Below are 27187 nucleotides of genomic sequence, written 5' to 3' on the forward strand. Positions count from 1 at the left end.
TGGAACTGTGGTGTGGAGAGGGCCTTGTGGTTTGTTTATCCACAGCATGGATTGCTTCAGGGAAGTACTTGGGTACTGAATGGCAGGTCACCAGGGGTGAGATTGTGGTACAGTCCATCAACAAACACTGTGGTGGCAGCCTTAGAAAGCAGCTGTCTCAGGTCATGGCTGTCTTCTGGAAGTGTTCTCTGCAGAAGGCAGGTCAGGGAGCACTGATCAAGTACAAAGGAAGAGAGACACAGCTGTTTTCCTTGGTCATTCTCCTCCTTTCAGGCTCTAGGGGTGGAGCTCTGTTTTGTCCAGGATGACAACAAGCGTGTGGTACAGTTCTTTAGCCTGTCAAAACACAAATCAGCATCAGTCATTCTTTGCCCCAGAAACAGCTGCTGCTTATAATTAAATATTCCCATAAACCACTTTCCATAATTAAATATCAGGTATGTGCTGGAACAAGGCTGCATTTGGAGCCTGGGAAATGCAATGATCCCCTCCCTCCTTCTGTGGAGCAGGAGAGAGCAGAAGCACTGTCTCAGCAGAGGCTCAGCTGGGCAGTGGAGGGCAATTCCTGAGTTGCCAAGAGGAAGCTGCAGGCCCAGGCTGATCTCACCTGTTTCAGTTCAATCCACATGGTCTTGGGGATGGCAGGTGATCCGTAGTTCAGCTCCAAGCCGGGAAGTCCATCTTTGGACATGGGCTTCAGGGTGCGCATCTTCTGCACCTCCTTCAGGGGAATGACCCGGGACACGGCCTGGGGAGGAGAAAAGCCACAGACCACTCTCTGGTGCAGTCCTTACAAATTAAACCATGGGATTCTCCACGAGAAGGAGTCACCTCAAGAGCCCAGTGAAAGCTGAGCAAGGTCTGGGGCACAGGGTGGTGTGTGCAGAACACAGGGCAGGCTCCTGCTGACAGCACAGCCCTGGAACTGCCACGGCACTGGGACAAACAGGAGTGTGACACACAGGTTTACTGTGGACTGTGCTTGTTAGCATGAACATTGGACTTGCAAAAGAGCACATGGCACTAATGACTGTTCTACCACTCTTGTCTCTTGCTTTCTTGCTGTGATAAAGAGAAGTACAGCCTCTTCCTGCACAGGTTCTTCTAAAACTCAAAGTTAATATCTGACAGACACTGGGGGGAATTGTCTGGCATACCTTGGTGATGCCATTCACCACAATGATCTCCTCTTGATTCACACCAAAGAAACAGGGCGCAGGGATCGTCTCATCGCTGACTCTCTCCACGATGAACATGGTGTAGCCAAAGAAAGGCAATTTCATCACATGTTCTGTAGGAAAGCAAAAGGTGGCCTGAAGGGAGCAGCTTCCAGCCAGCAATTTACTACACCAGCCTAAGGTGGTCAAAACTGCCAGTGTTCCCAAGCTTTTCTACATTAAAAAGTAGGAGTGGCAACTTCTCCCTCCCCACCAGGCTGCTGATACCCAAATCTCAGCAGCCTGAAAGGATGTGCCATTCTTTTCCTACCAGAAAACAGATGTGCAGCCAGAGTGTCAATTAAAACACAACTTATAGAGAGCTTTGAAAATCTGCTGCAGAATTCTACAACAGGTGGAACTTCGACCCTGATCCTGTGCTTGGGAACAAGTTCCAATCCACAGTGAGAGGCTGTCAGGGAATTCTGTTGCCATTGCCCATTCCAGGCTCCAAGAATCCTCAACAACCTCATGAACTGTCCCAAAAGTGTGTTCAGAGCAGCTTCCATCATGCTCAGGATGGACAACTGAAGCAGATCTGGATGTCTTCTCACCTATGAACTGGATTTTTGCATCCAGTGGCTGGAGGGGCTGCCTTGTCCTCAGCAATGTGGCAACCTGATTCTCCAGAGCCATGGAACCGATGGAGTGCTGCAGGGTCTGTGGTGTGTATTTCTTCAGCTCTTCCCTGTGCCAACAAGAAGATTCTAATTCACCCCCTGCCCAGCTAAAATAGAACATCAGCTGGGGGATTAAGGTAACAAAGGGGATGAGGCAGCAATTTTCAATTGTGTGTCTGAGGGGAAGGGTGAAGGGGGAGAGGAAAAGCACAGCAGGTTGTATCTGCACTAGATCAGGTGGAAGGAAACATCAGAGACAGTGAGACCACCATTTTCTATAGAGAAATCAGCTGTGCACCACTGAGCACTAATTATCCAGAAGTACTTCCAGGCACCTGCTCCTAACCCCTGTGGTGCCAACATCAGAGAAGCAGAGACCCACCCTGGCCCCAACATACCCAGAGGGAGCAGAGTTCTGCTGCTCTGGTTTGGCCCAGTGCTGGAGCATTGCCAAAAGGCCCACTTGCATCTCTGTTTCTTTACTCTGGGTCAGCAGGATCCTCCCATTCAGGTAATCCCACAGCACCTGAGAGACAGCACAGCAAAGAGGCCTTTGTTAAACCTACCAGAAGGTACAGGCAGGTCTGGGCAGTGCCAGGCTGCAGAGACCCACATCCTGCCTTCCTGATGATAACACATCCCATTCGGGCTGATAACGCAAAAGCAAAGGCAGGCTGGGCTCAGGAAGAGCCTGTGGAGCTGCACAAACCGTGTGTGGAACAGCCCAGCTCCCAGGCTAGGCCCACAGGCACACTGCCTTCTGTGCATCCACAGGTTCAGTCATTCCCAGAAACAGCACACAAAGCCGATCTGCCAAAGCCCTCCTGCTTTTCCAGCCCCCTCGGGACATTCCCAGTGGCCTGAACACAACCTCTGTCCCTGTCAGGGAGCCCCGGGGAGGGCCCTGCTGTTCTTACCTGTCCATAGTGGACGTCTGTATAGATTTGGTTCTCGAAGTGCAGAGGTGTTGTCCAGGTGAGCCTGCGCAAAGTCAGGGTGACCATCTTGTCCTCCAGCAGGTAATCGTGGAGATACTCCTCTGGTTTTATTGGCTTCACTATTCTACCTACATGTTACACAGAGAGAGGGTCATTCATCCCTCTTGATGATGAGGCAGCGGGCTGAGCACCACGGCCTGGGACAGTTCCTGTACACCTCTGTTCCCCCCTGCCCTTACAGCTCCAAGAATCAGCCATTCCAAAGGGACACAGACCCACACACCTCTTTCAGGAACAAGCAACACAGATCCTGAGAAGGATCAATCCTTAACCCTAATACAGAGGGAAACTGCTTGAGAGGAACCTCCTGTGAGCCAGGAAGGGTCAGGGAACTATTGAAAGCCAGAGCCATGGTGCTCCCTGTTGCAGGTACTGCTTTCGGAAGAAACTTGATGCTGATCTCTACTTGCCAAGATTTTTCTTGTCAGTCCTGATAGCAAAAAGAAAAAAGTCCTGTATCTCTTCCTGTTCAACTACTCCCATCTGCTCACAGATCTCCTGCAAGAGCTCCTTGGCCACCTGAAGCAAGGAAAGAAGAAAATGAATACCATGACCAGGCAAGCCCAAAGCAGCCCCAGAGCAGGTAGACATATTACCCCTTGGCAGGTGAGGGATTTCCCTGGTGTGGCTCAGAGTCCAGACCAAAGAAGAAAGTCACAGCTGAAAACTCACCGTGAATGTCCTGATCCTGGTGAGGTATTCCATGCCTCCAGGCATCAGTATCACCAGCCGGCGGGCACCGTGCCCCTTCTGCAAGGGACAGTCTTTAGGCAGCAAGACATGCAGGATCCCACCAGCCCCACAATTGTTTCTCCCTCTTCTTCCTCATCTGTGCCTTCCACTGCTTCTCCATAGCACCTGCCCCTTCCCTGCCCATATTCCTGCTCACTCCGTGGCATTGCACTTCCCAAACCCCCTTACATCCACATGATTCATTTCCTCTCATGGAGCACTAACTGCCCCTGTCACACTCACATGGCACCTCCTGGCAACCCTCTGCCCTCCCCCTGTTCCCAGCATCCCCATTCCCTGCCCCTCAGTACCAGCAGTGCCTCCATCTCCACAGGGAAAGGAAGGTTTCGGCGGCCCCCGTACATGAAGTTCTTCCGCAGGTTGCTCTGGCAGATCTTGGCTATATCTGCAGGAAGAGGGAAAAGCTCCATGTGCTGAGCCAAAGAGAGAACTGAACATTGTGTCCTGTGGTGTTGGGTCACCCTGGCTGTGTCAAATTTAACCCTTGGGCACTGCTAGGAGAGCAAAGAGACTTGACCTCAACTCCCACTCTGCCAGGACACATCTAAATCATGAGGAGCCAGGCACGGACAGCATCCAGGACAGCAGGAGAACAGAGGAGTGACAGGATGGGAAGATTAGAACTAGAATGTTTGTTTTATAGGACACAGACAGTCATACCTTGGTGGGTGCTGGATGGATCACTGCTGGCTAGCTGCAGGAACTTGGTGGCATAGGGCATCAGGGTTTTAGTAGGAAGAAAGTATCCAGTTAGCAGATTCAGGACCAACCAGCCACGCAGCAAGCTCTCCCTGAGGAACAGAAAGGACTGTGGGCACCTTGGGATAAGACAATTCCTGCTCCTAGCAGCTCAAACTGAGCCTCTGCCCTTCTGAACACCTATGGCAGGTAGCTGAAAATGGGGTGGCAGCCCTTGGTCAGAGGTTTCTTATGCTGAGCAAGGGATTGATTCAGTCCTTCTAACAGCAAACAAAGGGAACAGTCAAGGCCACTCTGATACCACTGCTGCCATTTTACAGGGCAGTGTGGGGTCAAGCCAGTCCCTGACTGTTGTATCAATTCCCCAGGGCTGTGAGGAGGAAATCAGGGCTCTGAGCAGCACCACTACCAGGGATGTTTACCAGGGCCCAGATATATCAGCAGCCAGAAAAACAAGGACAAATGTCCACTGAAATGAAAATGTCAGACCCAGTGACTGGCTAAATTTCCTGAGTGCTCAGCAAAAGCCCCAGCATTGGAGCACTGGGGACAGCACAGCACCAGGGAACACCCTCTCCCCTGGCCCTGGTGTCCCTGAAGCAGATGGTTCCTCTCCAGCTGTGCATGCAGAGGAGCTGCCAGTTCTGGTACTCACTGGTTAGGGTTGTGGGTGACCTGTTTGATGACCTGGCAGTAGATCTCATCATGCAAATGCTCCTTCTCCTTGCATAGCTGCATTCAGAGAGGAGAAAACAGCATGAGAGAGGGGACAAGAGCATCAGAGAGGCCCCCAGGTCACCTCTGTGCCCTTCCTCTTCCAGTGCCAGAGCTCTACCCATTTGGCTTAAAGCTTGGGCTTTTCAGCCTCTGGTCCCCCATGCTATCTAGACCCAAAGAAGGAGAGAGGAGAGGGAGGTTGTGCTCTCATCCAGACAGTGATATCCAGGGAAACCATTTACATGCAGCCCCTCCCCTCCATGTGTTTTAATCAGTCTGTTTCAGCTCCCTTTCTCATGCAGGAGTTGCATTATGGCTCTCCCTGTTCTCTCCCTTCCCAACGAGGCCTTGGCCCTCTGTTCCTGTTGGTGCTTCAGCACTTTGCCCAAGGGAAGGTCACAAACCTTGAGGATTTCATAGATACATTCAACCTCAGTCTGGTCCTTGTGCTTGGGCTGATCTCCCATGAGCCGCATCAGCGCTGCAAGGCAAAGGCTGACATTTAGGTCTAAGCAGGGCTGGTCCTGCCATGGGGCTGGCAGAGGGCTAAAAACTGTCCTGAAAACTCTCCTGCTCCAAGGTTTGCATTGGACAGGTGTAGTCTGTCCACAGCCCAGGCAAGGGTGTGTTCTTGGGCACTTTGCACTCCAAGCAAAGTACATTTTGCTGGATGCTTTCAGCAAGGACACAGGTGGTTATTAACTGCAGAACTGCCTTAGGAGGGCCCCCCCCGACAGAAGTTTCATTCCCTACTCAGCCCCACAATGCCTGTGAGTGCCCACCACAGCATCCCACTCACACACCCCCCAGCCTCTGCAGTGTTGTGTCCTAGGGAGGTACTTACTCTGGAAGTTCTTTGTAGCCAGCTCATTCAGCTCACTGTCAGAGTACCAGAGCAAAGACATCTGGATTGGGACCTACAGGGCCAGAGTACAAGGATAAACTGGGGAGGTGGATCTCACAGAGCTGTGCTGCAGGTTTCACCAAAGACTCAAGCTCCCAGAATCTTGCAGGCAGCACTGAAAAGTAGGGGACACCTACACTTCTGCAGAGGCTGCAAGCCAAGGATCTGCCCTCTGTGCTTTTGCCATGTGGGGACAAAGCTAGAGGCAATGCTGGAGCTGGGATTCTGGCTGTATCCACGGGGAGAGACTGAGCTCACCTTGGTGTGCCGGACCAGGCCAGCTATACTCTTCTTTTCAGCAGACATCCCCTGCAGTCCCTGCCTAGACAGAGGAGAGGGAACATGCAGTCCAAGAAATACCCCCAGAAACAGCCTGGTGTGGGTCAGGCTACACAGGTCCTGTGTATGCCTGTTTGGGAAGGACCACAGCCTACTCACATGGACTGAGCCTCCCGGAAATAGGCTGTGGCGAAGTCAATCATGGTATAACGATCACCAGCAGGGACTAACATGGTGCTGTCGGGTTCTGATGTCAGGCTGGGAACAGAACTCTGCAGGGACATCACCAAAAAAGTCAGCTGAGGAATTGCAGTGTGTATTCTCACCTGCCAGACTCCATCTATGTGTGGTGCCTCCCCTCCCACTATGATAGTATTTGAGTGCCTCTGTCTCCAAGGATTAAACAATCATCATCTTCCCTCTGGCCTTGGAGGTCAGACCAGGGGTATGGACCCACCCTGGCAGCTCTCACAGAACCCAGCCATAACCCCTAGATGTTCCCCAAGGACAGCTCACCTCCCTGCTGGTGTTTCTGCTCTCTGGGGAAGATTTCCTTCTCTTCCATAGCTCTGCATGTCTGTCCATGTTGGTGCTGAGGTAATCAGGGGCTGCAGCCAACTGCACCAGGTCAGTGGGGAAGAGACCACAGCGGCCACCAGTGCAGCCAAACTGCCAGCCTGCAGAAACAGGGGCCAGAGAGTCAGGAACCATGGCAGCTGTCAAGAGGAATGGGCACTGAAGCTTTCTACTGGCAAAGGAGATCGTCAGACTCACCAGGGCTTCCTGCATCCTAAGGTAACACATATACCCCTAGAGCTAAGGCAGCTGGAACAAGGTGGGTTGCAGGCAGAGGCTCATTATGCCAGCCTGCCCTTGAGAGTCCATACTCTCTGGTTCTGGGCACTACGGATCCAGCAGGCCCTTGATCCTGCCAATCTCAGCCCCCTCACCTGGCTCCACGCCTTGCATGGGCAGCAGCTCAATGAGGTCGCCCCTCCTGAAGCTGAGGAGGCTCTTGTCATCCACGACGTAGCTGCGCAGAGCAACGACGTAGTTGGTGTCCTGGGGGAAAAGGATGGGGAGGTCAGGTCTTGTCCCAAGGATGGGAAGGACTCATGTCCTCCCTTGGATGCTCTCAGGTCCATGTGGGAAACCGCCTTCCTTCCCTACTGCACTACAGCTGCTCCCTCACCTGCCTCAGCTCCTGCATGAATTGTTCCACCATGGCCTTGATGCATGGAGCCTTCAGAGAGTGCAGGAGGAGCTGCTCTGTCTTCAGAGAGAACTCCAGGGCACTGCTGCCCTTCAGCTCCACTGACAGCACGTCTGCAAAGCTGAGAACACAAGTCAGTGTGCTCAGGCTCCTCCTGCCAGGGCCAGGGATGCAGAAAGTGGGGATGGGAGCTCATTCCAGGGACTGAGAATGGAGACATGCCTCAACATGTCCCAGTGGTTGCCTTTCACCAGCACTGTGTTCCAACATTAACAGCACCACAGGCTGCTCATGGCTTTCACCATAGCACCCTGAGGAGCTCCCTGTGATGACACACATGGAGCCGACTCACCCCCAGCACTCGTTTGTAAGCAAAGCACGAGGTAGGAAGGAAAAGGAAAAGCCAAACTCATTAGAAGGAGGGTCAGTGAGTCACAGCTGGCCTAGGACAGTCCTAGAGAGCACAGCACAACTTGGAATTTTCAGCTCAGCCATTCAGTTTGCCTCCCAACACCCTGCAAGTGCCAAACTATCACCCTGCAGCAACCAGCACCCTTCTGCTCACCAGTAGCTGCGAAGAATCTTGAGGTGCTCAGGATTATACATGGCTGCTTTCTCCACCTTCAGCAGCCGAATGCCCCGGTGAGAAACACCCAGGACCTGCACATCACTTCCCTCTTCACCCTGTAAGGGAAGTGCAGCAGAGAGAATCAAAGGCTGTGTCCCACCTGGACAGGTGGCAGCAGGGGAAGGAGGTGCCACACAAGGAGACCCTGGGCTGACAGAGGTGTCAAACCCTGCCAGGTATGGAAGGCGCAGAAGGAGGAGTGATGTGTGGCCAGGCAGGGAGACAGAAAGAGATCCCAGGTGAGCTGGAGCCACAGCTAAAGCAAGCCCAGGGTCTGGTGAGAAAATGAAGACTCACATGAACTGGGAAGAGGCGGGAGAAATAGTTGGCCCAGTTATCCCGAGCAGCCAGTACAATCCTCTTCTTTATTCCATCCTCCTTGATGGACTGGACGTCATTTCCAACCCGGAACTCCGCTAGCAGGGTTACAAAGCAGATATTTGATCAGCATGGCAAAGATGGCTGAGACTCCCTCTGCCAGGGACTCATTCCCACCAGCCCCCCTCAGTGTTCACAGCACAGAAAACGACATTCAGAGGTGTGAGGACACCACATTACTTGCACACACCAGTCTACTGCTGGTTTCCCTCCCCTTCTTCATGAAGCTGCAGTCAAAGATGACAGTCGGATTTTGAGACAACTCAAAATCTCATCCTTGGGTTTCACTTTCCTCTCCCCACAAAAAACCATTTCAGAACTAAGTTTTCTCTGGCTCAGAGAAATGTCGGGGCCATTTTCTGGCCATTTGGAATAAAGAAACATTCCTACACTTCACTGCACAGCACACAAAAACGTGCTTTCCTGCTGCAGTGACAAATATTACTCCTCTGTCTGAAAGGGCTTGGAGGCCAGTTTCTCATTTCAAACCAAAAGCTGGGATGGGCACAGGGAGAAGGGATGATGGGGCTGTTAATTACTCAGCAGGTCTTTCATCTTGCGCTTCTCCTCCTTGGAGATCCGAAAGCAGGAGTTGGAGAAAGTGTCACGGATGATCTGCAGAGGAAGGGAACAGAGAGGCTTCCATTGCAAAGGCCACATCTGACTGTGCTGGAGCATCTGAGGCTGTTAAACAGACTGAGACTCGGAGAGGAGTGAACAGGGGCTTGACTGGATGGACCTGGAGAAGAGACTAACACTGCTTGGGATGAAGAAGTGAAGGCAACTTATGCAACATAATTAGGGAATGTTTTGCTCCCAGAGAGACAACAGACCTTGAGCCAAACCTGTTCACACAGGTGCATACCTGTTCACACAGCAAGTTCAGGCAATAAGGGTGGCTGAAATTTTCTTTGGGGTAAAACACCTGCAAGAGGAGGATAAAAACAACAGTGGTGTTACAGATGCTGCAGAAATAGCTCCCTAGGGATGTTTTGAAATCCATATGCACTGCTGCCAGAGAGAGGCGAGGACAGGCAAGGGAAGAGACACTGTGAATGTGAAAAGAAGGACCAGGAGCAGAGGACCAAAACCTGAGTGGGGAGACCAAGGGATGAACCCTGGTCAGTTCAGTGCATTCTTCAATACACATTTGTACTATTTTAACAGGAAAACAACAGGTAACAACAAAGTTTAGTTTTGGATTTCTCAGTGCTTTAGAGAGGAGGAAAGGACAGGTAGGGAAACTGAGACACAAGTGTCAGTAAGGCAGGGCAGGACCCAGATCCCCCATGACATGATCCCCTGCCCCCATCTCCTGTGTCTGTGACCTCCTCACAGAACTATCTCTGTGCTCTTATCTTACACTGGGTGCCTACCAAAAACATATTCTAACCAAAGGTGTGACAAGTTCCCTCCCACCACAGCCAGCCCTTGGCTGTTGAACTGCACCTCTTTGCGCAGGAAGATTTTCCAGGCAGGGTCTGCATAGGAGAAGCTGACGCTGGTGGTGAGCTTGTACAGCTGGGTCTTGATGCCATCATCATCTGCTACTGTTACAGCAGAGTCTGTGTGAGGAGAAAGAGCAGTGAAAATGGGCCTTGAGGGTTGCAGGGTAACCTTCCCACCTGCCAAAGACCTGCAGGGGGAAAGGGGACAGTGCCTGGTGCCTGATTGAATATTACTGTCAGGAACCCTCCTGAAGGTCAGTGACCAGCTGGTGTGAGCACAGACTAGTCATTTTGAGCATTTCTGATAACATTTACACTTCCTGTATTAGCCACAAAGTTCACTGTTCATAACATAAGCACTCCAGGGGCACTCAGCTTCCCAGGAAAAACCGTACCCCTGTGCTTGAGGTTGAAGGCACAGGTTTCACTTTATGTTACTATAAAAAAGCTGCTGAAGGTTTCAAAGGGACATAAAAGTTCTGCCCTGAGCTTGCAGGCTGCAAGGTTCTGGTACAGGGTTGTCTCTCTGCAGATCTATCGAAGACAGGCTCAGTCTGAAGGCAACAGTTCAAAGCTGTTGCTTTGTGAGGTAGGAATGTCTTCATTTAAGCACTTCAAACTTTCAAAACTTCAGAGCTCTTAGAGAAGAAGTGTAGTAAATTCCCTAGTTCAACTGTTTCTATGTTCCTATGCAAAAGCATGTAGGGATTTTTCAGGCTAATCCAGTTACTTCGATTTACTTTCACAGGACTTGCTGAAGAAACGTTCTTTTAAAGAGAGGGGGAGCAAAAAGGGAAATTCTTTAATACTAGAGAAACTGCTGCAGGATGGAGTACTTCAGTGATGTGTTTGGCTGACTGCTCCTTGCATGTTATAAAAAGGAATGTTGATGAGAGTTTTAAACAGCTTGAAATACATTGGTACAGGTATCCAAAGTATAAAATGAATTGTGGCTCCAGGCCCCCACTGAAATTCAGAGACAAAACTAAGACTGAATAACACTTCAAAACTCCTGCTGGGAAGCATTAGCTGTGCTTTTCTTAAGAGGGCAACATCCAAATACTCTTCATGTGGCCAAGTCCAAGGTCTCTCAGGCTCATTCTCCCTCTGAGAAACATTCCTCATTCCTCAGCCTCTCTAAGGTCCCTCCAGAGGCTTTGTCAGATGACACACCTGGCTTCCCATTCCTCCCTGGGCTGAAGTCCACCTGTCAATTGCTACTTTGATAAAGTAGTTATGCTTCAGGTAGGCAATAAAAAGTATTGTGGACTGGACCGTGATAAAGCCCAAAGGATCTTTCTATTTTTAGCTGTGTTTTTCAGAAGGGAAGAGTTAGAGCAGGGAAGTGCCAAGCTGATTCTTGGGCCAGACTAGAACTGTGACATCTCTCTGATTCCACACAGATCTGATTGCACAGTCTCCCTGGATTCACACAGCTGACTGATGACAGAACATGTGCCAAGACTCTCCAGGGCCACTGGGTTGATTCCAAACCCATCCCCTCTCTGCTCCACTACCCAATCCCACATGGATGAAGTCAATACTCACCCCTCTCTGTGGATTCCTGCCTGCCTTGGTCCTCAGGCTTTAGAGGTGAAGGCAGTGGTGGGAGAGGAGGGGGAGCAAGAGGGCCTGCAGACGCTGGTGGGGTAGAATCTGGCCTGAAGATGGAGAGGAGAGGCAACTGCTTCTCCTTGATAGAGCTGGAAGCTGAGCCTGGCTTGGGCTTGATAGGTGGAGGTACTTTCTTCTCTTGTGGCACAGGAGATGGCTGCAAGACAGCAAAACCATTTGACCCAGTCTGTTTCTGCATTCCTCTGCTCTGTCCTGACACTGCTGTTATAAATCACCCCTAGGGCAGCACACCATCCCTGGAAGCAAGATCTATGTGAACAGGGACATCAGGACCTTTAAATCAACACACAGTCTACAAAGAGATGAAGACCAGCCAAACCCAGAGAACCAAGTATTTGAGATTGAAGCCTCCAGTTCCCTTCCCCATGAAGGGGAAAAAGGACGTTAACGGGCCAAGGCCTTGGTGTCAAATGTGGAGAACATGAATTGCTTCCTTCCAGATCAGCCTTAAACATAGTCCACAATAGGACTTGCTGCTCCTGAGCCTTTTCTTCAGGATCTCAGATGGTTCTTCAGGAACCCAGTTTAGGATAGGCAGCACCACGATATGAGCTCCCAGCTATCTGTTAACCCAACAAGAAATCAGCTGGCTGTGACTGCGTGACCAGGGAGCTCACAGCCTGTTGGAGCTTGGATACAGAGGCTCTCTCTGCTGAACTCTTAAGGTGACCAGAAAGCAAAGAACTCACTGATCGGCAAGATGAGGAGTTCATCATTCCCAGCTTGGCCAGAGCCTCATTTTTGGGGTCATTCCTCCTTACAAACGGCTTGTTTACTCTCCTGTGAGGAAACGGGGAACAGTGTTACAGAGGCTGCAGAGGGGTTGTGGCCATGATGGAGCACATGGCAGTGCTGAGACACAGTCCCACTCATCCCCTGCCAGCCCACGTGGTGGGTCCCTCTCACCTTACGGGCTCGATGGGCTGGGGCTCAGGGGCTGGTCGGCTCTGGTACATTTTGATGATGTTGCCGATCTCGCGGCTCGGTGCAGGACGTGACTCGGGGCCTGAGGGTTTCACTACAGGTGGCTCCTTCTTCACTTTTGGTGTCTGCTTTATTGGCTTTGGCTCAGGAGATGGCACAGGGGAAGCAGGAGCTATTGGGGTGACAGCTTTAACCAACAGACCAGCAAAGGCACAGGAGAAATCCCTTTGACTCATTTGAAGTTCCCTCTCTTTCACCCCAAGGCTGACTAGCCATGGCCTTCCACTGCCTTGCTTTGGGATCCCACTTCCCAAAGCTCAGAAATTCCTCTCTCTCCTGTTCTGCCAAGATACAGACTCCCAGAAAAGCCAGATCCTTTCCTCTGCCTATATCCTGGCCTGATGTTCCTGGAAAGTTCCTGCTTGTCAGCCTGCCTGAGTCTCCACTGCACAGCATCTTACCTGCCTCTGGTCTGGGGACAGGCTTCACTTCTTTCCTCTGCTGTTCCTGTTTTTTCTCCTCCTCCTGCTCTGGCTGGGGATTTGCTGGTGGAGTCCAGGTTTTGGTAGGAGGCCTGACTTTCTTCACTCGGATGTGTTGCTCTCCTGCATAGGAAGGGGAACTTGAACTACTTAATACCACACTCAAAATCTAGCACTGATGGCACAGTTCCCACTCTTGCCTCAGTCAGCACAAACCTATGTTTCTAGAGGTGAAGGAGAGTGTGGCAGTCAAAAGCCCAAAGATTTCCAGCAAACTGTCCCCACAACACCCCACAATGTAGCCAGCTGAACAAGCACCCAAAACTCCTGTTAAACACAGTGCCAGCAGCTCTTGCTGGGCATGGCTGGTTCCAGACAGGGAGCCAAGAACACCTTGTTGTGCCAGGGAGGCTGCAGAGCAAGGTGTTATCATGAGTGAAATTCCCAAAGTGATAGATGCTCACCCATCTTCTGAAAATATTGTCTCTTCTGCTGGAAGGTTTCCCGAGGAGAGTCATCATCTCCACTGCTGGAGAACTCATCTCCCGTGTAGTCATAACCCTGCAGGCAGTGCACAACATGGTTAGTTGGCACTAACCAGCAGGAAGGAACCTCCACAGTGCCCTTCAGTTCAGAGGTGATCCTCTCTCCAAATTCTGACCTAGAACTCCCCATCTGGGAGTGTCCCAAGAAATTAGTTTTTTACACAAGCAATCATCAACCAAACCTGGAGAAGAGGGATTATGTTAGAGGACCAAAGCAGCTTGTTGGAAGATAAAGATCTCAGAGTAATTAATTTTCCTATGGAAAAACTCTGCCCAGCTGGAAATTAATTTTACAGCACTGCAGCCCAACCTCCACAGAGCAAATGCCACCAAGGTTTGACCCTGTGCCTTAAAGACTCAGCAAGCAGAGTTTGAAAGGCCTCAGAATCATTGGTAAGCACAGCTCTCTGCTCTCCTCTCTGCCAAACCATGGCCACGATGGGAGGGAAGCAAAGCAAACACCAAACAAGAAATTCGAACCAACTTCACCACCACTGTTTGTTTCTCATGCCTTAGCTGGTGGTTCTGAAGACTCTGGTGGTGTTGCAGCATCCTGGCTTGTGGGAGGCTTCTTGGGTTTGGGGGCAGTGGCTGGGGCTTGGGCTTGTGGTGGACTTGAGACTCTCGGCCTTGACTTCTCAAGAGACTTTTGCAGCTGCTGCTGCTGTTGCTGGGAAATACTTATGGCCTGAAGGGTCATCTGCTGGGCCTGGAGGAAGGAATTGCAATGTCCATGAGCTCCAGGCTGCACAAAACCACCACCCATCAGTCAGACTGCCCCATTCTTTCACTTGGTAACCACAGAACATTTACATAGTCCATTGCAAACTTCCCATGTAATGGACAGGGAGTCTGCTCCCACCTAGCCAGGGATGCACAGCTCCTGACACCACCCCAAGATTCAGCTACCAGATAACCTGGGACCATCAGGCACTTAAGAACTTTGGACAGAAAGCAGAACACTGCAGATCTGCATCTGTAGTAAATCCCATGGGAATTACCCCTGAATCTTCTCAGGGCCTGCTCTTGTCCCTGTGACTCACTCACCAATGGTGCCTCAGTGGCCCCATGTAAACAAAGGGGCAAAAAGGGAGTTCCCAGTTTTGCAGCCTTAGGTAATCCCAGGTTTCCAGAGCTCACCCCAGCACACAGGCACAAAGTGTCACAGGGCAGGCCTGAGGCAGGAGGGGAGCAGGGCTCCCCCTCCATGGCACATACACCAGTGTGTTGTCCTCCCCCAGCTCCTGGGCCCCTCCCAGCCATTCCCTCCCACTCACCATGAGCATGGCTTGCTGGTTGATAAAGGCTTGCTGCTGTGCTGCCAGCTGGTTGGGATCCACACCTGGAAGCATGGGCTGGGGCATAACCATGGCTGTGGAAGACACACACACACACATCTGCAAGAGCCCAAAGGGGATTGTTCCCCACAGTGTTTGAGCATCAGCCAGGAGGAGAGTGTTCACTGAGCCTCCCACCAGACACTGAAATGCACAGGCCCCACTGACATCCCCTTTCCATCTCTTCCCTCTGTAGCTACACTGCTATTACCTGGCATAGGTGTGATCCCACCAGCCCCTTGCATCATGGGCATGGCTGCTGGCACCCCCATCATGGAAGGCATGGGCTGGTAAACTGGTGCTTGAGCCATTCCAGGGAAGCCTAGAGACAAAAGACCATGTGCACAGAGCTTTTGGGGAATCAGGCCCTGAGCAATCCCACAGAACACAGTCACCTCTGGGGCTCTCCACATGCACCAGCCACAGCAGGACACACCAAAACTTAGGTGGGGAAAGAAAACCTAAGAACAATGTGTGGCCTGACAGACTTTAAACAGCAGTATCCAGACCCTGCTTTTGTAGCCTGGCTTAGGACACCACCATCCTTCATGATGAAATATATGAGTAACTCCTGCCTGTGTATAATTACAGAGGAGGGTTTTTATTGAGGGATGAGCAAAGATCTCTGGGACTGGGGCTGTCACATCCATATTGGTCTCTTTGCAGCAAGTAGCAAGGGCAGGTGAACAACAAGCCATGGCCTGGATGACTTTGTGTGAAGGAGCTGTGGGGAGAAAGGAACTCCTCTCAGCAGGCAAGTCCCATATGGGGCCACAAAACAAATCCCACTGAGGGAAAAGGCAGCAGAGCAAGGGGCAGCCAGGAGGGAGTCAGCACACAGCACAGGTCTGCTGAATTATGTCCTCACCAGTGAGAATGGCCCTGGGATGCCATGGGAAGATCATCACATCCCTCACTCATCTAAGTAGCCACACAAATGGCAAACTGACCTTAGGCCAGTGATCTGTAATAGTCCTTGTCATGCCCCAGAGCCTCTTCAATAGCCAAAACCAGTCCCAGTTTCAGTAATGACTGAACTGGATGTTCTCCACCTGTCTGAAACTGCTGGGTGTGTTCCTACCCATGCAGATTTCTCAGTGCCATTAATATACTGGTGTTTGACTCCACCCTGCTGAAAATGCCTGAGTCTTAGCTCCACAGAAATGAGGAAAAGTAAAGAAACCAAACACACAAATCAGAACCTCTGCAGGGTTCAGACTTACTAACCCAAGGAATAGCTACAGACGATGGGAAATTCTGTAAGGAAGCAATAAGAAACATTAAAGCTCTCCCCTTACAAAGGCACCAACTGTTTTGTGAAAGCACAAGGTGAATAGAAGGTGAATACACGACTCACAAGCGTTTGCCTGGGGAAGAGGTGGCCTGGGTCAGAAACAAGCTACCTGCTACCTTGACCCCCAGACCAACTTGAGAGAGAAATTAAAAGCAGAACAAAGGTGGTTCCCTTGCCTAACACCTTCCCCAAAGCATCTGGCTCCCAGCACCTGCAAGTGAGGAGTACAACTTCTGATGACCTGTACTCCAGACTAGTGCTCTTTATGAACCAGCTGGGTTCATGCAATAATTAGCATTTAAGGGGCTCTCTGACTTGTCCTCACTGAGGCTCCTGTAGCCCCACAGGTGTTCCCAGCTGTCCCCATCCCCTTACAGACCTGTAGAAGGAAAGACTCCTCTCCTTGTGGGTCCAATCTTCCCACCTCCTTTCATGCGTCCGGTGAGACTGTCCCTGTTCTCCAAATCCTGCATCAAGGAACAACAGAGTTACCTGAGCTCAAGAGAGGGAGAGACATCCAGAGGCAAGTCTGAGCTGAGCAGAGGAAGTGAACAGGCAGAGAAATGCTTGAGGGAGTCACAGGGACAGGAGAGCTGCAGAGGGAAAGTGGGAATGGACATCAGGGGACTTACTGATGGTCTGGAGCCCTGATGCAGCACAGGGCTGAAGAGATCATCCACATAGTGATCCAGGCCTACGGGGCTCCTCAGGTCATCTCTAGTCCTTGGATCTAGGAGCAGAGAGCAGTCTGGTGAACAAGGCAGGTAAGGAACATTCCCCTGCCTCCAGTCCCTGTTAGACAGTCACGTTTTGGAGAGTAGCCCTTCCCTGCTCTACATCAACAAGAATCACCTGACTCCCCCTCTGCTTTGATTCCCTTGCTGGGGCCCACCTGGCCCTTCCCAGAGTCATCCACAGTCCTGGGCTGAATGTTACCTGGATGGAAATCCATGAATTCTGGAGGCAGGCTAGGGGGTGGGAAGGAAGGGGCCTGGATGCCTGGGGCAGGAGGGATCCTGTTGAAGAGGAAAATGACATGAGGACCAGAAAGATGAACCACTGGGTGACAGGGCCACAAGTGGTGGGGCAGGAAGAAGAGGTGACTTACGAATCCAGGTCAGAGAACTGGTAGGTGCTCCTGTCCCTTTCTGCAGTGATGGGGAACTCAGCTGGGGACTGGGAAGCGCTGCTGAAGTTGCTGGTCTCCTCCATCTCTCCAATGAGGTCCAGCACAAAGTCACAGCCCAGCAGGTCCTGCCATGTGTTGCCAGTTAACATGGAGACAGACCACCCTCGAGTCTTCTTATCACAGCCCCTGGTAAGAGGGAAAGGAAGGAGAGGAAAGATGTCCAGGTAGGCACAGGAAAGGGAGAAGAAGGAAAAGATTGCATTCAGTTCCTTCTTGCTTTGTCTATTCTGGCTTGAGTCCTTTAGATTTATGGTGTGAATCAACTACTAAGTGCCCAGGGTCAGGAAAAAAACCCACAACTAGAATAATTCAAGATTTGTTCTCTTTTGGTTGTTGGTGTATTTTTTTTTTCGTTTTTTAAAGAAGCTGCTCTAAGAGATCACAACAGTGATTCCTCTGTTCCTAAAGAAGCCCACAGTGTATGCACACAGATGGAGGGTGAAGGAGAGAGCACGAAGGAGTGGGTAAGGAGTGACTATTCCACATAAATGCCAGCCTGCAGTCCCAACCAGTCTGAACCTTAGAACTAGTGACAGCCTCTTTCACACCCCCAGACCTTCCCCCATCCTCTGGCAGTACCTTGCATTTAGGATCCAGGCTGCAAACTGCTCCCCAGTCATCCAGGACTCCACCTCAGCTGAGAACACCTCCTCTGGCACAGAGAAGAGAGTCAGTCCCTGCAGCCTCCCTGACGGGACCCAAAGCAACCCCTGCACTCCACGGGGGCAGAGCCCAGCTGGAAAGTCTCACACACTCCTGAGCAAGGGCTGCATAAGGCAATATTTGAGAAGGGAGAAAGGCAGAAAGTCCCTGCAATAAATTGCTGCTGCTGGGCTGTGCTGTAATGGGGAACAGGAAAACCAAACCCATAGAGATGCACAACCAGAACAGCCCTCTGTGAGATGGGCCCAAACCCAGGAGAATCTCATCCCTCAGCCTCAGTAGAAGGTCCCATCAGGCCCAGACTTCACAAGCTTTGGGTCTAGATTCAGATGCTTTTATCCCCCATGGTTGCACCAGCCAGTAGCAATCAGCATTCTGATCCCTCTTTACTAAGTTGAGGGAAGTATTTTCCAAATGCTGATTTCTGCACTGGAAACGTCCTTAGGGACTGGAAGACAGCAGGAGGGCAGAAGCATGAGTTACCATTAAAGGTGTGAACATCCAACACTATCTTCCCTCTCCTCTGGTTTGCTGTCCACTCCAGCCGAGTGGGAGGGTAGGCCCGAGAGGGTGCAGAGCCTGTCTCTGTGTGATGTGCTGCTGTCAGGATCTTGCGCTGGCAGACAGCATTGTAGCCCTCCATGCCATGGTCTGACACAAATCTAGGGAAAGGCAACTGCATTTAGCACTCTGCTCATCCCTTTAACCGTAGTGCAGGCGTGGATTGCTCTTTTCTCCCCCTTACTTCAGCAAGGGCTTCTCCAGAGCTGGTGAAGGCACAAAGCAGCTCAGCACAGTCGCCATCAGGACCCAGGCTCGCTGGCTGTGCTCCACGTCTGGGTTCTTCCATGCCTGGGCAACCACCTGGCTGAGGATTTCGTCGCGCAGAGCCACGTTACTCAAACCTCTGCCAGCAATGTAGTTGCCCAGGAGCACCTCCTGCCAGCCATGGAGGCTCTTGTCACCAATGAACCGCAAAATCTAGAGGCATCCGGGGGGAAAAAAGAGAGAGCTCAGGCTGTAATCTAACCCTCTGTCCCAAACTGTGTTGTAAGGTGACAGCCTGGATTGTGGACATCACGGTGCTGGTGAGCCTAAGAGTAGGCAAAACTCAGATCAGGGTCTGTTCTCATGTTTTTGTGCACCACCCAAGTGCTGGGGAATTTGGGAGGCAACGTTTGTAGAGACTGAACTCTGACTTTTAGTCAGGGTGACTTCAAGTCTCTTCTTATTTATGACTCAGAATTTGGTCTTGGGCAAAATACTTCCCCTTCTTTGGGCAGGGCTTAGATACACACCTGGATTACCACAGGACATTTGTTACTGAGCCCACTGACTGCTGAAAAGACTTTGGTGTAGTTAATATTATACCAACTAGTATGAGAGGTGGTGTCTCAACAAAATCATTGAAGCAATGATTCAGCTTCTTGGCTATGCATATCAATATCTTCAATACATATCAATATCTCCAATGCTTTTGTATTTTCCATTTCTCACCCTTAGGTGCAGAATAATTTCTTTCATCCTCTACACTTCAATATATCATTAATTAAAATATTTCTAAAATATTTTGGAAAGAACATTTAAGAGTGACAACACTTCTAGAAACAGTTAATGGTACTAAGGGTGTCAGAGATTCAATGAGAAAAACAGGGGATGGTGGTTGTTTAGTTCTCATGGAAATCTTTGTAGTAAATCCCTACTTTATTAGCAATGGAGAAAAATTGCCTTTGATCTCCAGGAAAAATAATAGTATTCTGCTTAAACACAATCCTATTCACAAGATTTTATTGAAGCTTATGCTCTTCTATAATTGGGATCATGAGGACAAAACAAGAGACTGGGTTTAGGTATTAACTTTCTTAATGGGCTTATTTTAATTCTATGTAATCCTCAAAAGGATTACCAGATTTACTTAGAAATTATCTGGAGTTTCATTCTATTTTCAAATATTTCAACTGTTAAGAAAAACGTAAAGAAAGATCTGTTTCACGTCCACAGAGTTGCAATAACACCATCCCCTTCATGCAAACACTACAGCTGGGGTGTGGTTCCAGTTTTCCTGATGACAAAGTCCTGCCCTTTTCCAACCTTTATATGACACTTCACTGTCTCTGTTGAGTGACACAACCGCGAGCCTGAGATGCAATTGATATATTTACTATAAACCACATCATGGAAAAGATGTGGGTTAAATCAGATTTTTTATGAGTGACAGATGAGTAAACGGTTGAGGAGACAGACCTCTCTTACACTGTCATTGCTACTGAATCTGGAATAGCAGGAAACTAAGGCTTAGCAGTCTGATTCCTGTATGTCCTGCCGAATTCTGAGGCAGGCAATTCACTCTGATCCCAGTGGTCTGTGGTTGGTCTGTGCCTCACCAAGAACACAGCAACCCTAAGGGGCTGCATGTGATCTCTGCCAGGCTGCTGCAGGGCCTAGGAGGAGAAATTTGTTCTGTTTTTCCAGCCTTGTATCATAAGAACAGTATCCACCATCGGCAACTTGTTGTATAAAGGCACCACAATATTGTCAGTGCCCACCTGTTCTTCAGCAAGGTCAAGAACGATGTCTCTTACCAGTTTGTTGATCTCAAGTGCACTCTCGTGGTGTTCGGTGCCCAGCTGGGTTAAGGGGTGATGCAGAGGCTGACCAAGGGCAGGGAAATCTGGCTTCTACAAAGAAACAACAGGATGGAAACAGAGTTTGCTCCTGGTGCTGCTAGAACTAGTGTGTCTGCCCAGTGGGGAAGCAATGATGAGGCAGAAAAGGAGTTCCCACCTGGAAGTGTGACTTAACAAAGGAGGAGAAGGGATAGCTGTTGATGCTGGGTGGGAGGGAAAGGTCATCTTTGACCTTGATTTCTGGAGGCAATGCCTCTGTTATCTGGTTGGTCTGTGCTTGGTGTCGACCTGCAAGAGAAGGAGGTTTGGTGTTGTGGCAGGTGGGAGACAGAACACACAGAGCTCACTCAGCCACACGTGGCATCTCACCCTGCCTCTGTGCCAGCCCCGGGCTCCAGGGACACCCAGCTCACTCCTGCTGCCTCAGACCCCCAAGCAGGCACAGCCTCACACCTTTGAGACCACAGGGCCTCACTTCAGGAGAGAGATTTTACAGCTCTGATCTTTAACACCGAGAGGCCAGGGAGCACATGGAGATTCAATTCTGCTCTGCAGCATTTACAAGGCAGGAAACACTGAGCTCATGATGAGATCCTGCTGTTAACTGTTCAGTCAACAAGTAAATGAGAGATCTTCAGGTTGAGGGAGTTATCATGGGTAAGAGAGGAGCAAACATCTTCCTAAGTGAAGGGATTTCTCAGTGCAGCACAACTCCTGTGCATTCCTCTGTTTCCAAACAAACGTGTCCCTGGATGCTCTCCTCAGCCTCCCTGTTTACATCCCAGCAGCTTTCATTTCCAGCAGTTTCAGTGTTCCCTGAGCTCCTCTGGCTTACATTGCTCACCAGACCAGCTGATAGTCCCTAGAGGGCTGTGCCATGAAGTGTGAGTTATTGGGGAATCCAGCACGGTCTGCTCCAGCTCACAACTCTTCTGCCTGATTGTATCCCTTCCTGTACCTCACAGAGGGCCAGAGGCACCACTGGCATTTCTTTTGACACTACATCGACACAAAGAGGTAAATCCTGCCTCAATCTATTTGCAATTTCAATATTCACATTGCACAAAGAGCTACAGAGGAAACACAACTGCAAATAACTTAATGCTCAATGTCAGGTGAACAATTTGGGAAATTTTTTTCTGCAAGAAGCATTTTGGTGATTTGAAAACAGAACAAAAAAACTTTCCGAACCAAACAAAACGGAGATCATTGAGTTGATACTTTATATCACCCTTAAGTTAAAAATTATCATGTACTCAACTTGTTACATTGTCACATATTTAGGTTGATGCACTGTTACATCCCAACTCGTCACATTGTTGCATCACTAAGTTGTTATGCTGTTTCCCCTTCCTTCTATTTTAAAAGAAGTAACTACTTTTGAGGAAATATTTTTAATTAGGCCCCAAAATATTTGCTTGAAATTGCCAAAATCGTGGTTTTGTCTTCTTCACCTTCCCTAAATATTATTGAGTAGATAAAAGATGGGTTTAAGTTCTCCCACCCCAGATATTCAGCTCTGCCAGAGGCTCGAGTTCATTGAGCAATTTGCTGTCATGTAACTTTGACCAGAGTTCTGCACCATCGTGTCATCAGTTCTATCAGCCCAACTCATAAGAGCTGAAAAATGAACAAATATACTGATTTTTAATCTGGTGTTCTGCCCCCTGGCCCAAGTTACTTTCCCACTCTGTCATGTTGGGAAACAATATTCACAGTGCCATTTGCCTTTATCATATTTACACTGCAGTGATCATAAATCAAATCCAACCTGGGTGACAGGCAGCAGGTAGAACAAACAAACACACGCTGACACTGCTATAAACGAGGAAACACACAGTGAAGTGAAACAGTTCAGGGAAGGGAGGGAAGGAGGGGGGATTTCTCACCTTCAACGAACTGCAGGAGGGCTGCAAGCTCTGCAGGGATCTCCAGCAGCCCCACGTCCTGCAAGAGAGAGGCAAGTCAGTCATTGGGCTGCCAGCAAAGGAACCACAGAGAAACCCTGAACTGGGACTGGGTGAAGCTGCCTGGGCTGAGCATCTGAGCCAAACCAGCAATTTCTGCAACATTCACAACTGGGGAAGTATCACAGTAACACAGGTGTGTCGTGGGCTGTCAAAGAAGGGAAAGAGCAACTCCTAAATTTAAAAAAAAAAAAAAAATCAACTTCCACGAGGGGAATGACAGTAAAGTTGACTTTCTCTGACTCATCTCTCATTACTAACAAATCTGGCATCTTGCACAGAAGAGGCTGCAGCTGAAGGGTAAGGGCTGTTTCCTGCTGTGCCTTTTTCTGGCATTTTTAGTTCTATTTTTCAAAATACAAAAGTGGTACAGCATAAATAAAGAGAGACCTGATTCTGATTTTTTTTATGCACGACACTATTTTGGAGTTTCCAAAGGAAACTCAGACCTGTACCTGGGTAATTCAGATGAGAATCTGGCAAATAAGCCTTGGGGTTTCACTGGTTTGCACCTTGCATGGTGGTTGCATTGGTAGGAATAAATGAGCCAATGCAGCTCAGTGTATCAGCATCACTGTCTGCACATCATGTCAGTTCAGGGCATTTCAGGCAGAATTACTCAGATTAAGGCACAATGAAACCAAGCCAAAGACACAAAGCATGAGCTTTGGAGGGGTTTTGTGGGTTTTTTTGAAGATCTGCATAATAAAGTCTCTTGTCACCATCACACTATTCTGACATCTCTCTCCTCATAATCTCTCAGTGATGCTTAAAGACACATTCACAGCTTTTTTTGATCAGTTTGATTTTGCTCATAAGAAGATACTTGACTTTAAGTCTTGTTTTTCAGTGGTGTATTCAGGAAGTGGACTGTGAAATTCCACAGTCCTGGATCCACACCTGAGGAAGCAGGTGATATTACAAGAGCACCCAGTGCTAAGTATTCCTGTTGTTACTGACAAATCTGTCCAAAATTGTGGATGATGTCAGTTCAGATTCTCTCATTACACACCTCACAGCAAATGTGTGCCTGGTCTAAACATACAAATAATGACATTAGTTCGCAGTGTAAATACAGGCTAATCTTCTTATGAAGCCTTTAATACATCCCTTCCTCTACAACATCTTCTGTAAATACATTTATGCAAAACAGTCTCATTCCCGCCTTTCAGAATAGAACATGATCATCAAAAATAATCTTCCTCCCAGCTCCAAAGAAGAGGTCCAGCGCTCTGAACAAAGACAGTGCTCTGCCTCAGGACCACTTCATGATGCCCTGGCGATGCCCAGGGTCTGGGAATCACTGAACTAATGAGATATTTGTGTGTTAGAAGGCTCTTTATACCAGTCTAACCTACATTCTTGCTGCAAGGTTTCCAGCACACATGTGTACACCCTCCAGACATGCAGCAGACCTAGGCTGAGGAGGCACAAGGAAGGCAGAACACCTGGATAACCTGGCTTGTTATCTCAGAGTCTCCCAGACCCTTTGACAACTTACCATTCCTTGGTTGGGACTGTTCTCTGTGTCACCACTGGCCAGGGATCTCTGTCTTCGTTTCCTTTCCTCTAACTCCTGCTGTTAGGAGAGGAAAAGGGGATGGGGGGTGGGAAAAGATGTGTGTGAAGTCACTTTCAGCTACTTCTGAGGGCAAAGGCTGTGGGTGGAAAGGAGGTGGTGCCCTGCTCCAGCAGATAAAATGACAGAACAGCTACAGAGCCTTCCTGGGACCCCAAGCAGGCAAAGCCCTGAGTTTTGCTGAAACACCACCTGCCCTGCACAACACAGTCCAACAGCAAGAGCCTCCACCACCTGCCCAGCATCCTGCCACACCTTCCCTCCCTTGCCAGGCATTTGGTGTGTCCCAGGACAAAAGCACACAGGAGCTGTCAGAAACATTCACCTGCCTCCTCCAGCGTCAGGGAACACAATAGCACAGCCTGAACACGGGCAGATGGACTTATCCATGGAGAGGAAACCCTTCAGAAGAGGCAGGAGGGATACCAAAAGCCAAACTCCCTTCCAGCTCTGCCCTTTCCCATCCATTCTATTGTTCTCCAGCTTCATCACTCACCTGACTCCTGCTCCAAGATGGAAAAGGAGGGTCTCTGTTTCTGCCTCTCTCTCTCTCTCTCCTGCTTGTCAGTGTTGCAGATCAGTGTGAGTGGATGGGAGGTTATGAGGGTTGGGCTGAGAAAGACAGTGACATGCTAAAGTCCAAAGGGCAGGGCTGAGGGGTGGGGGGAAAGGAGGAACTTTGCAGCAGGTGAACTTTGAGACCTTTGTTGTTGCTCCTGTGTGTACAGAGACCTCGGCAAGCAAACACTGAAGTAACAGAAATGCATTCAAAGGAGCTGTGCTGTTGTGGTTACCTGGGAGAAAGAAGCCTGGGTCCTGTCCAAGTAGGAGGGCAGAAAACGGAATAGAAACTCACACTGTTCTGGGAATGGCATGGCAGAAGGCACCTGTGCAGGCTCCCATGACTGTCCTCTCTACCCTCTTCCCCATCCTTTGTTAGCCATGCCAGCAGTGCTGGTAGTTATGGGGATAGTGATGGGGATGTTAGTGGCTACTCTAAGCACAAATGGTCTGATTTCGTGATTTTTATTTTCCTTTTAATAACTTGTGCTGCAAAATACATTCTACACATTTGACACACCATGGCTCTCTCCTGCACACAACTTTCCATCTTCTCAATAAGCTGCCATCCTGTTCTCACCCCATCTGATTTCCAAAAGGCTAAGGGCTTGAGCAGTCTGAGGTAGCTGTTCAGGGATCATGGGAGGATCATTGTGGACTGAAAAAATCTTGCATTTCAGTCACCATCTGGGAAAATACCAGAAATTGAACTGGGCAACTGAAAGAGCAAGGTGAGTGACTCCTCATAGCTTGAGCAGAACAGCAGCCCTGAAGACCTCAGATGGAATCAGCTGTAGTCTGGTGTAGGGCAGCCCAGAGAAGGTCACAGACACACAACTAGGCTGTGTTTGTACTAACTTTGCCAGTTCTGAATGCTGTCTAGGAAGAGAAGGCTCCCGTCTCTGTGTGTCCTTCATTTGACTACATTCGTGTCAGTCAGAGAGTGAAGGACATCTCACTGGATTGTTTCCAATAAACTTCCTAAAGTCACCCCTGCCCTGGCCTCTCTGTTTAGTCACCAGCTCTCTCTGCTTAGTGCAGAAATAGCTCCTTTCGTACACCTTGTCCTGAGGAGAGTGTTGTTACCTGGCAGCGCTTCCTCCTTTGAATCAAAGGTCTGGAGATTAAAATCATGGTATTAAATTGCACCAAAGTCTTCTTCAGCCTCCTGTAACGCTTCCTAGAGGGACGAGAAAAGAGAAGAACTGGCTAACAAGGGAAGCATCAGCAACACACACACACATAGAGCAGGCCAGGAGCCAACATGAGGAGGGGCCTGGCCAGGCACATCCCCACCTGGCTGTCCTGGGCAGGGCCAAAGGGCTGTTCCTGGCCTGGCCTTTGACTCCTGACCTTGCCTGGTAGCCTCGGAAGTGAGCCTGAATGACTGTGACTTTCTCCTGGAGGACACGGAGGCGTCTGCGGTGAAGGAGGCACCGGAATTTCCTCTGCAGAGTAACAACAGCCCAGCTCTGCCTCTGGATCCATCGTCGCTCCAGCAGCTGCCTGGCCTTCTCCTTCAGAAACACCTGGGCAAAGGCAGCAGCTGGTGACCCACGAGGGAAGCAGCAGCTTCTCTAAGAGCTGGGCAGTAATAAAAGCTGCTGGTTTCTCTCTTTGCAGCCTTTAAGGGTTCCTGCTGCAGAAGCTGGGGAGAGCAGGAGGCACAGGTGCAGAGACAGAGATGGATGCATTTGGGGAGGACAAGGAATCAAGGAGTGATGAAGGTTAGTAGACAGCAAAGGGAGAAGCCCAGATCTCCATTAAGGAATGCTGGGTGTACAAAGGAGTTGGCCATGCTACTACAACAATGTGGAGCCAGATTCTCCTGTTTATCTGAAATGCTAAAAATGCCTCCTTGAGACGAGAGGCAAAGCATGAGAAGGCAAGGCATGAAATATCCTCTCCCTGGGATCTCCATGCCTTGCCAGCCAGTGGATTGGTGGCTGGGCCTGTGGATTAAGATGGGGTTCTCTGTAGGCATCACCTTTGTTACTCCAATCTGATAGAGGTCCGAGGGGTTCCCCAGCACACGAGCCAGCACTGCTGCACAGCCTTCTCTCTCCTCCAGGCAGCTGAGCCCTCGCCCAGCCAGGAGCCCATACCTGGGAGATGAGGTGTCCATGTGACAGAAGCCAGGGCTGTAACTCGAGCCCGAAGAGAAATCACAAGTGTGCTGACAAGTTCATCCAAGGCCGAGTGGCTGGGGAATCCCAGTCCTGTACCTGGCCAGGAAGTTCTGGAATGGAAGACGGATGGGGTATCCCTCCTTTCTGATGTGGATAGCCTCCAGTATCCCAGAATGTCGCAGCTGACAAGTGACATACTCCACATCAAAGATATTTGACAGCTGTGAAGATAAGGCAGAAGAAAAATAAAAAACAAGAAATAAAAAAAAAAAAATAAAATAAAGGAGGCAGAAGGCAGAGAGTTTAGAAACGGTCTCCTTCTGTTGTCCTGTCCTGAGTTTAGATCTTGCCATGATCTCTGAGCAATGGAATGCAAAATCCAATGCACTGTTTGGTGTCCA

The 27187-nt window shown here is 49.7% G+C and overlaps 1 protein-coding gene and 1 long non-coding RNA gene across 2 annotated transcripts in view; both read right to left on the reverse strand.

Moving 5' to 3' along the window:
• The window catches only part of MYO15B (myosin XVB), a 39796-nt gene continuing 12609 nt past the window's right edge, over positions 1-27187 (reverse strand). The window contains exons 21-64 of the mRNA XM_029960076.1: positions 26883-27007; positions 26645-26762; positions 26011-26057; positions 25744-25837; positions 22440-22497; positions 20708-20838; positions 20470-20601; positions 18669-18904; positions 18407-18585; positions 17840-17912; positions 17180-17386; positions 17008-17087; positions 16704-16801; positions 16451-16538; positions 14989-15099; positions 14718-14812; positions 13952-14149; positions 13360-13456; positions 12396-12585; positions 12179-12266; positions 11403-11625; positions 9856-9971; positions 9272-9331; positions 8946-9021; positions 8326-8444; positions 7966-8084; positions 7380-7521; positions 7138-7249; positions 6704-6864; positions 6347-6459; positions 6167-6230; positions 5849-5921; positions 5409-5485; positions 4943-5019; positions 4249-4379; positions 3879-3973; positions 3508-3585; positions 3246-3354; positions 2755-2894; positions 2236-2363; positions 1772-1905; positions 1158-1291; positions 608-748; positions 1-336 (exon numbers count right to left, since the gene is read on the reverse strand). Of these exons, the coding sequence (XP_029815936.1) occupies positions 277-336; positions 608-748; positions 1158-1291; positions 1772-1905; positions 2236-2363; positions 2755-2894; positions 3246-3354; positions 3508-3585; positions 3879-3973; positions 4249-4379; positions 4943-5019; positions 5409-5485; positions 5849-5921; positions 6167-6230; positions 6347-6459; positions 6704-6864; positions 7138-7249; positions 7380-7521; positions 7966-8084; positions 8326-8444; positions 8946-9021; positions 9272-9331; positions 9856-9971; positions 11403-11625; positions 12179-12266; positions 12396-12585; positions 13360-13456; positions 13952-14149; positions 14718-14812; positions 14989-15099; positions 16451-16538; positions 16704-16801; positions 17008-17087; positions 17180-17386; positions 17840-17912; positions 18407-18585; positions 18669-18904; positions 20470-20601; positions 20708-20838; positions 22440-22497; positions 25744-25837; positions 26011-26057; positions 26645-26762; positions 26883-27007 (5127 nt within the window). The 3' untranslated portion in view covers positions 1-276. The remainder of the gene's footprint in view (positions 337-607; positions 749-1157; positions 1292-1771; positions 1906-2235; positions 2364-2754; positions 2895-3245; positions 3355-3507; positions 3586-3878; positions 3974-4248; positions 4380-4942; positions 5020-5408; positions 5486-5848; positions 5922-6166; positions 6231-6346; positions 6460-6703; positions 6865-7137; positions 7250-7379; positions 7522-7965; positions 8085-8325; positions 8445-8945; positions 9022-9271; positions 9332-9855; positions 9972-11402; positions 11626-12178; positions 12267-12395; positions 12586-13359; positions 13457-13951; positions 14150-14717; positions 14813-14988; positions 15100-16450; positions 16539-16703; positions 16802-17007; positions 17088-17179; positions 17387-17839; positions 17913-18406; positions 18586-18668; positions 18905-20469; positions 20602-20707; positions 20839-22439; positions 22498-25743; positions 25838-26010; positions 26058-26644; positions 26763-26882; positions 27008-27187) is intronic.
• LOC112841099 lies at positions 22468-24637 on the reverse strand. Its single transcript, XR_003212738.1, has 3 exons — positions 24593-24637; positions 24019-24096; positions 22468-22497 (listed from the first exon to the last, which is right to left on the reverse strand). It is a non-coding gene; the product is annotated as an uncharacterized LOC112841099 (long non-coding RNA).

The sequence above is a fragment of the Manacus vitellinus genome, unplaced genomic scaffold (genome assembly GCF_001715985.3).
Source record: "Manacus vitellinus isolate BGI_N305 unplaced genomic scaffold, ASM171598v3 scaffold_24_pilon, whole genome shotgun sequence".
NCBI lineage: Eukaryota > Metazoa > Chordata > Aves > Passeriformes > Pipridae > Manacus > Manacus vitellinus.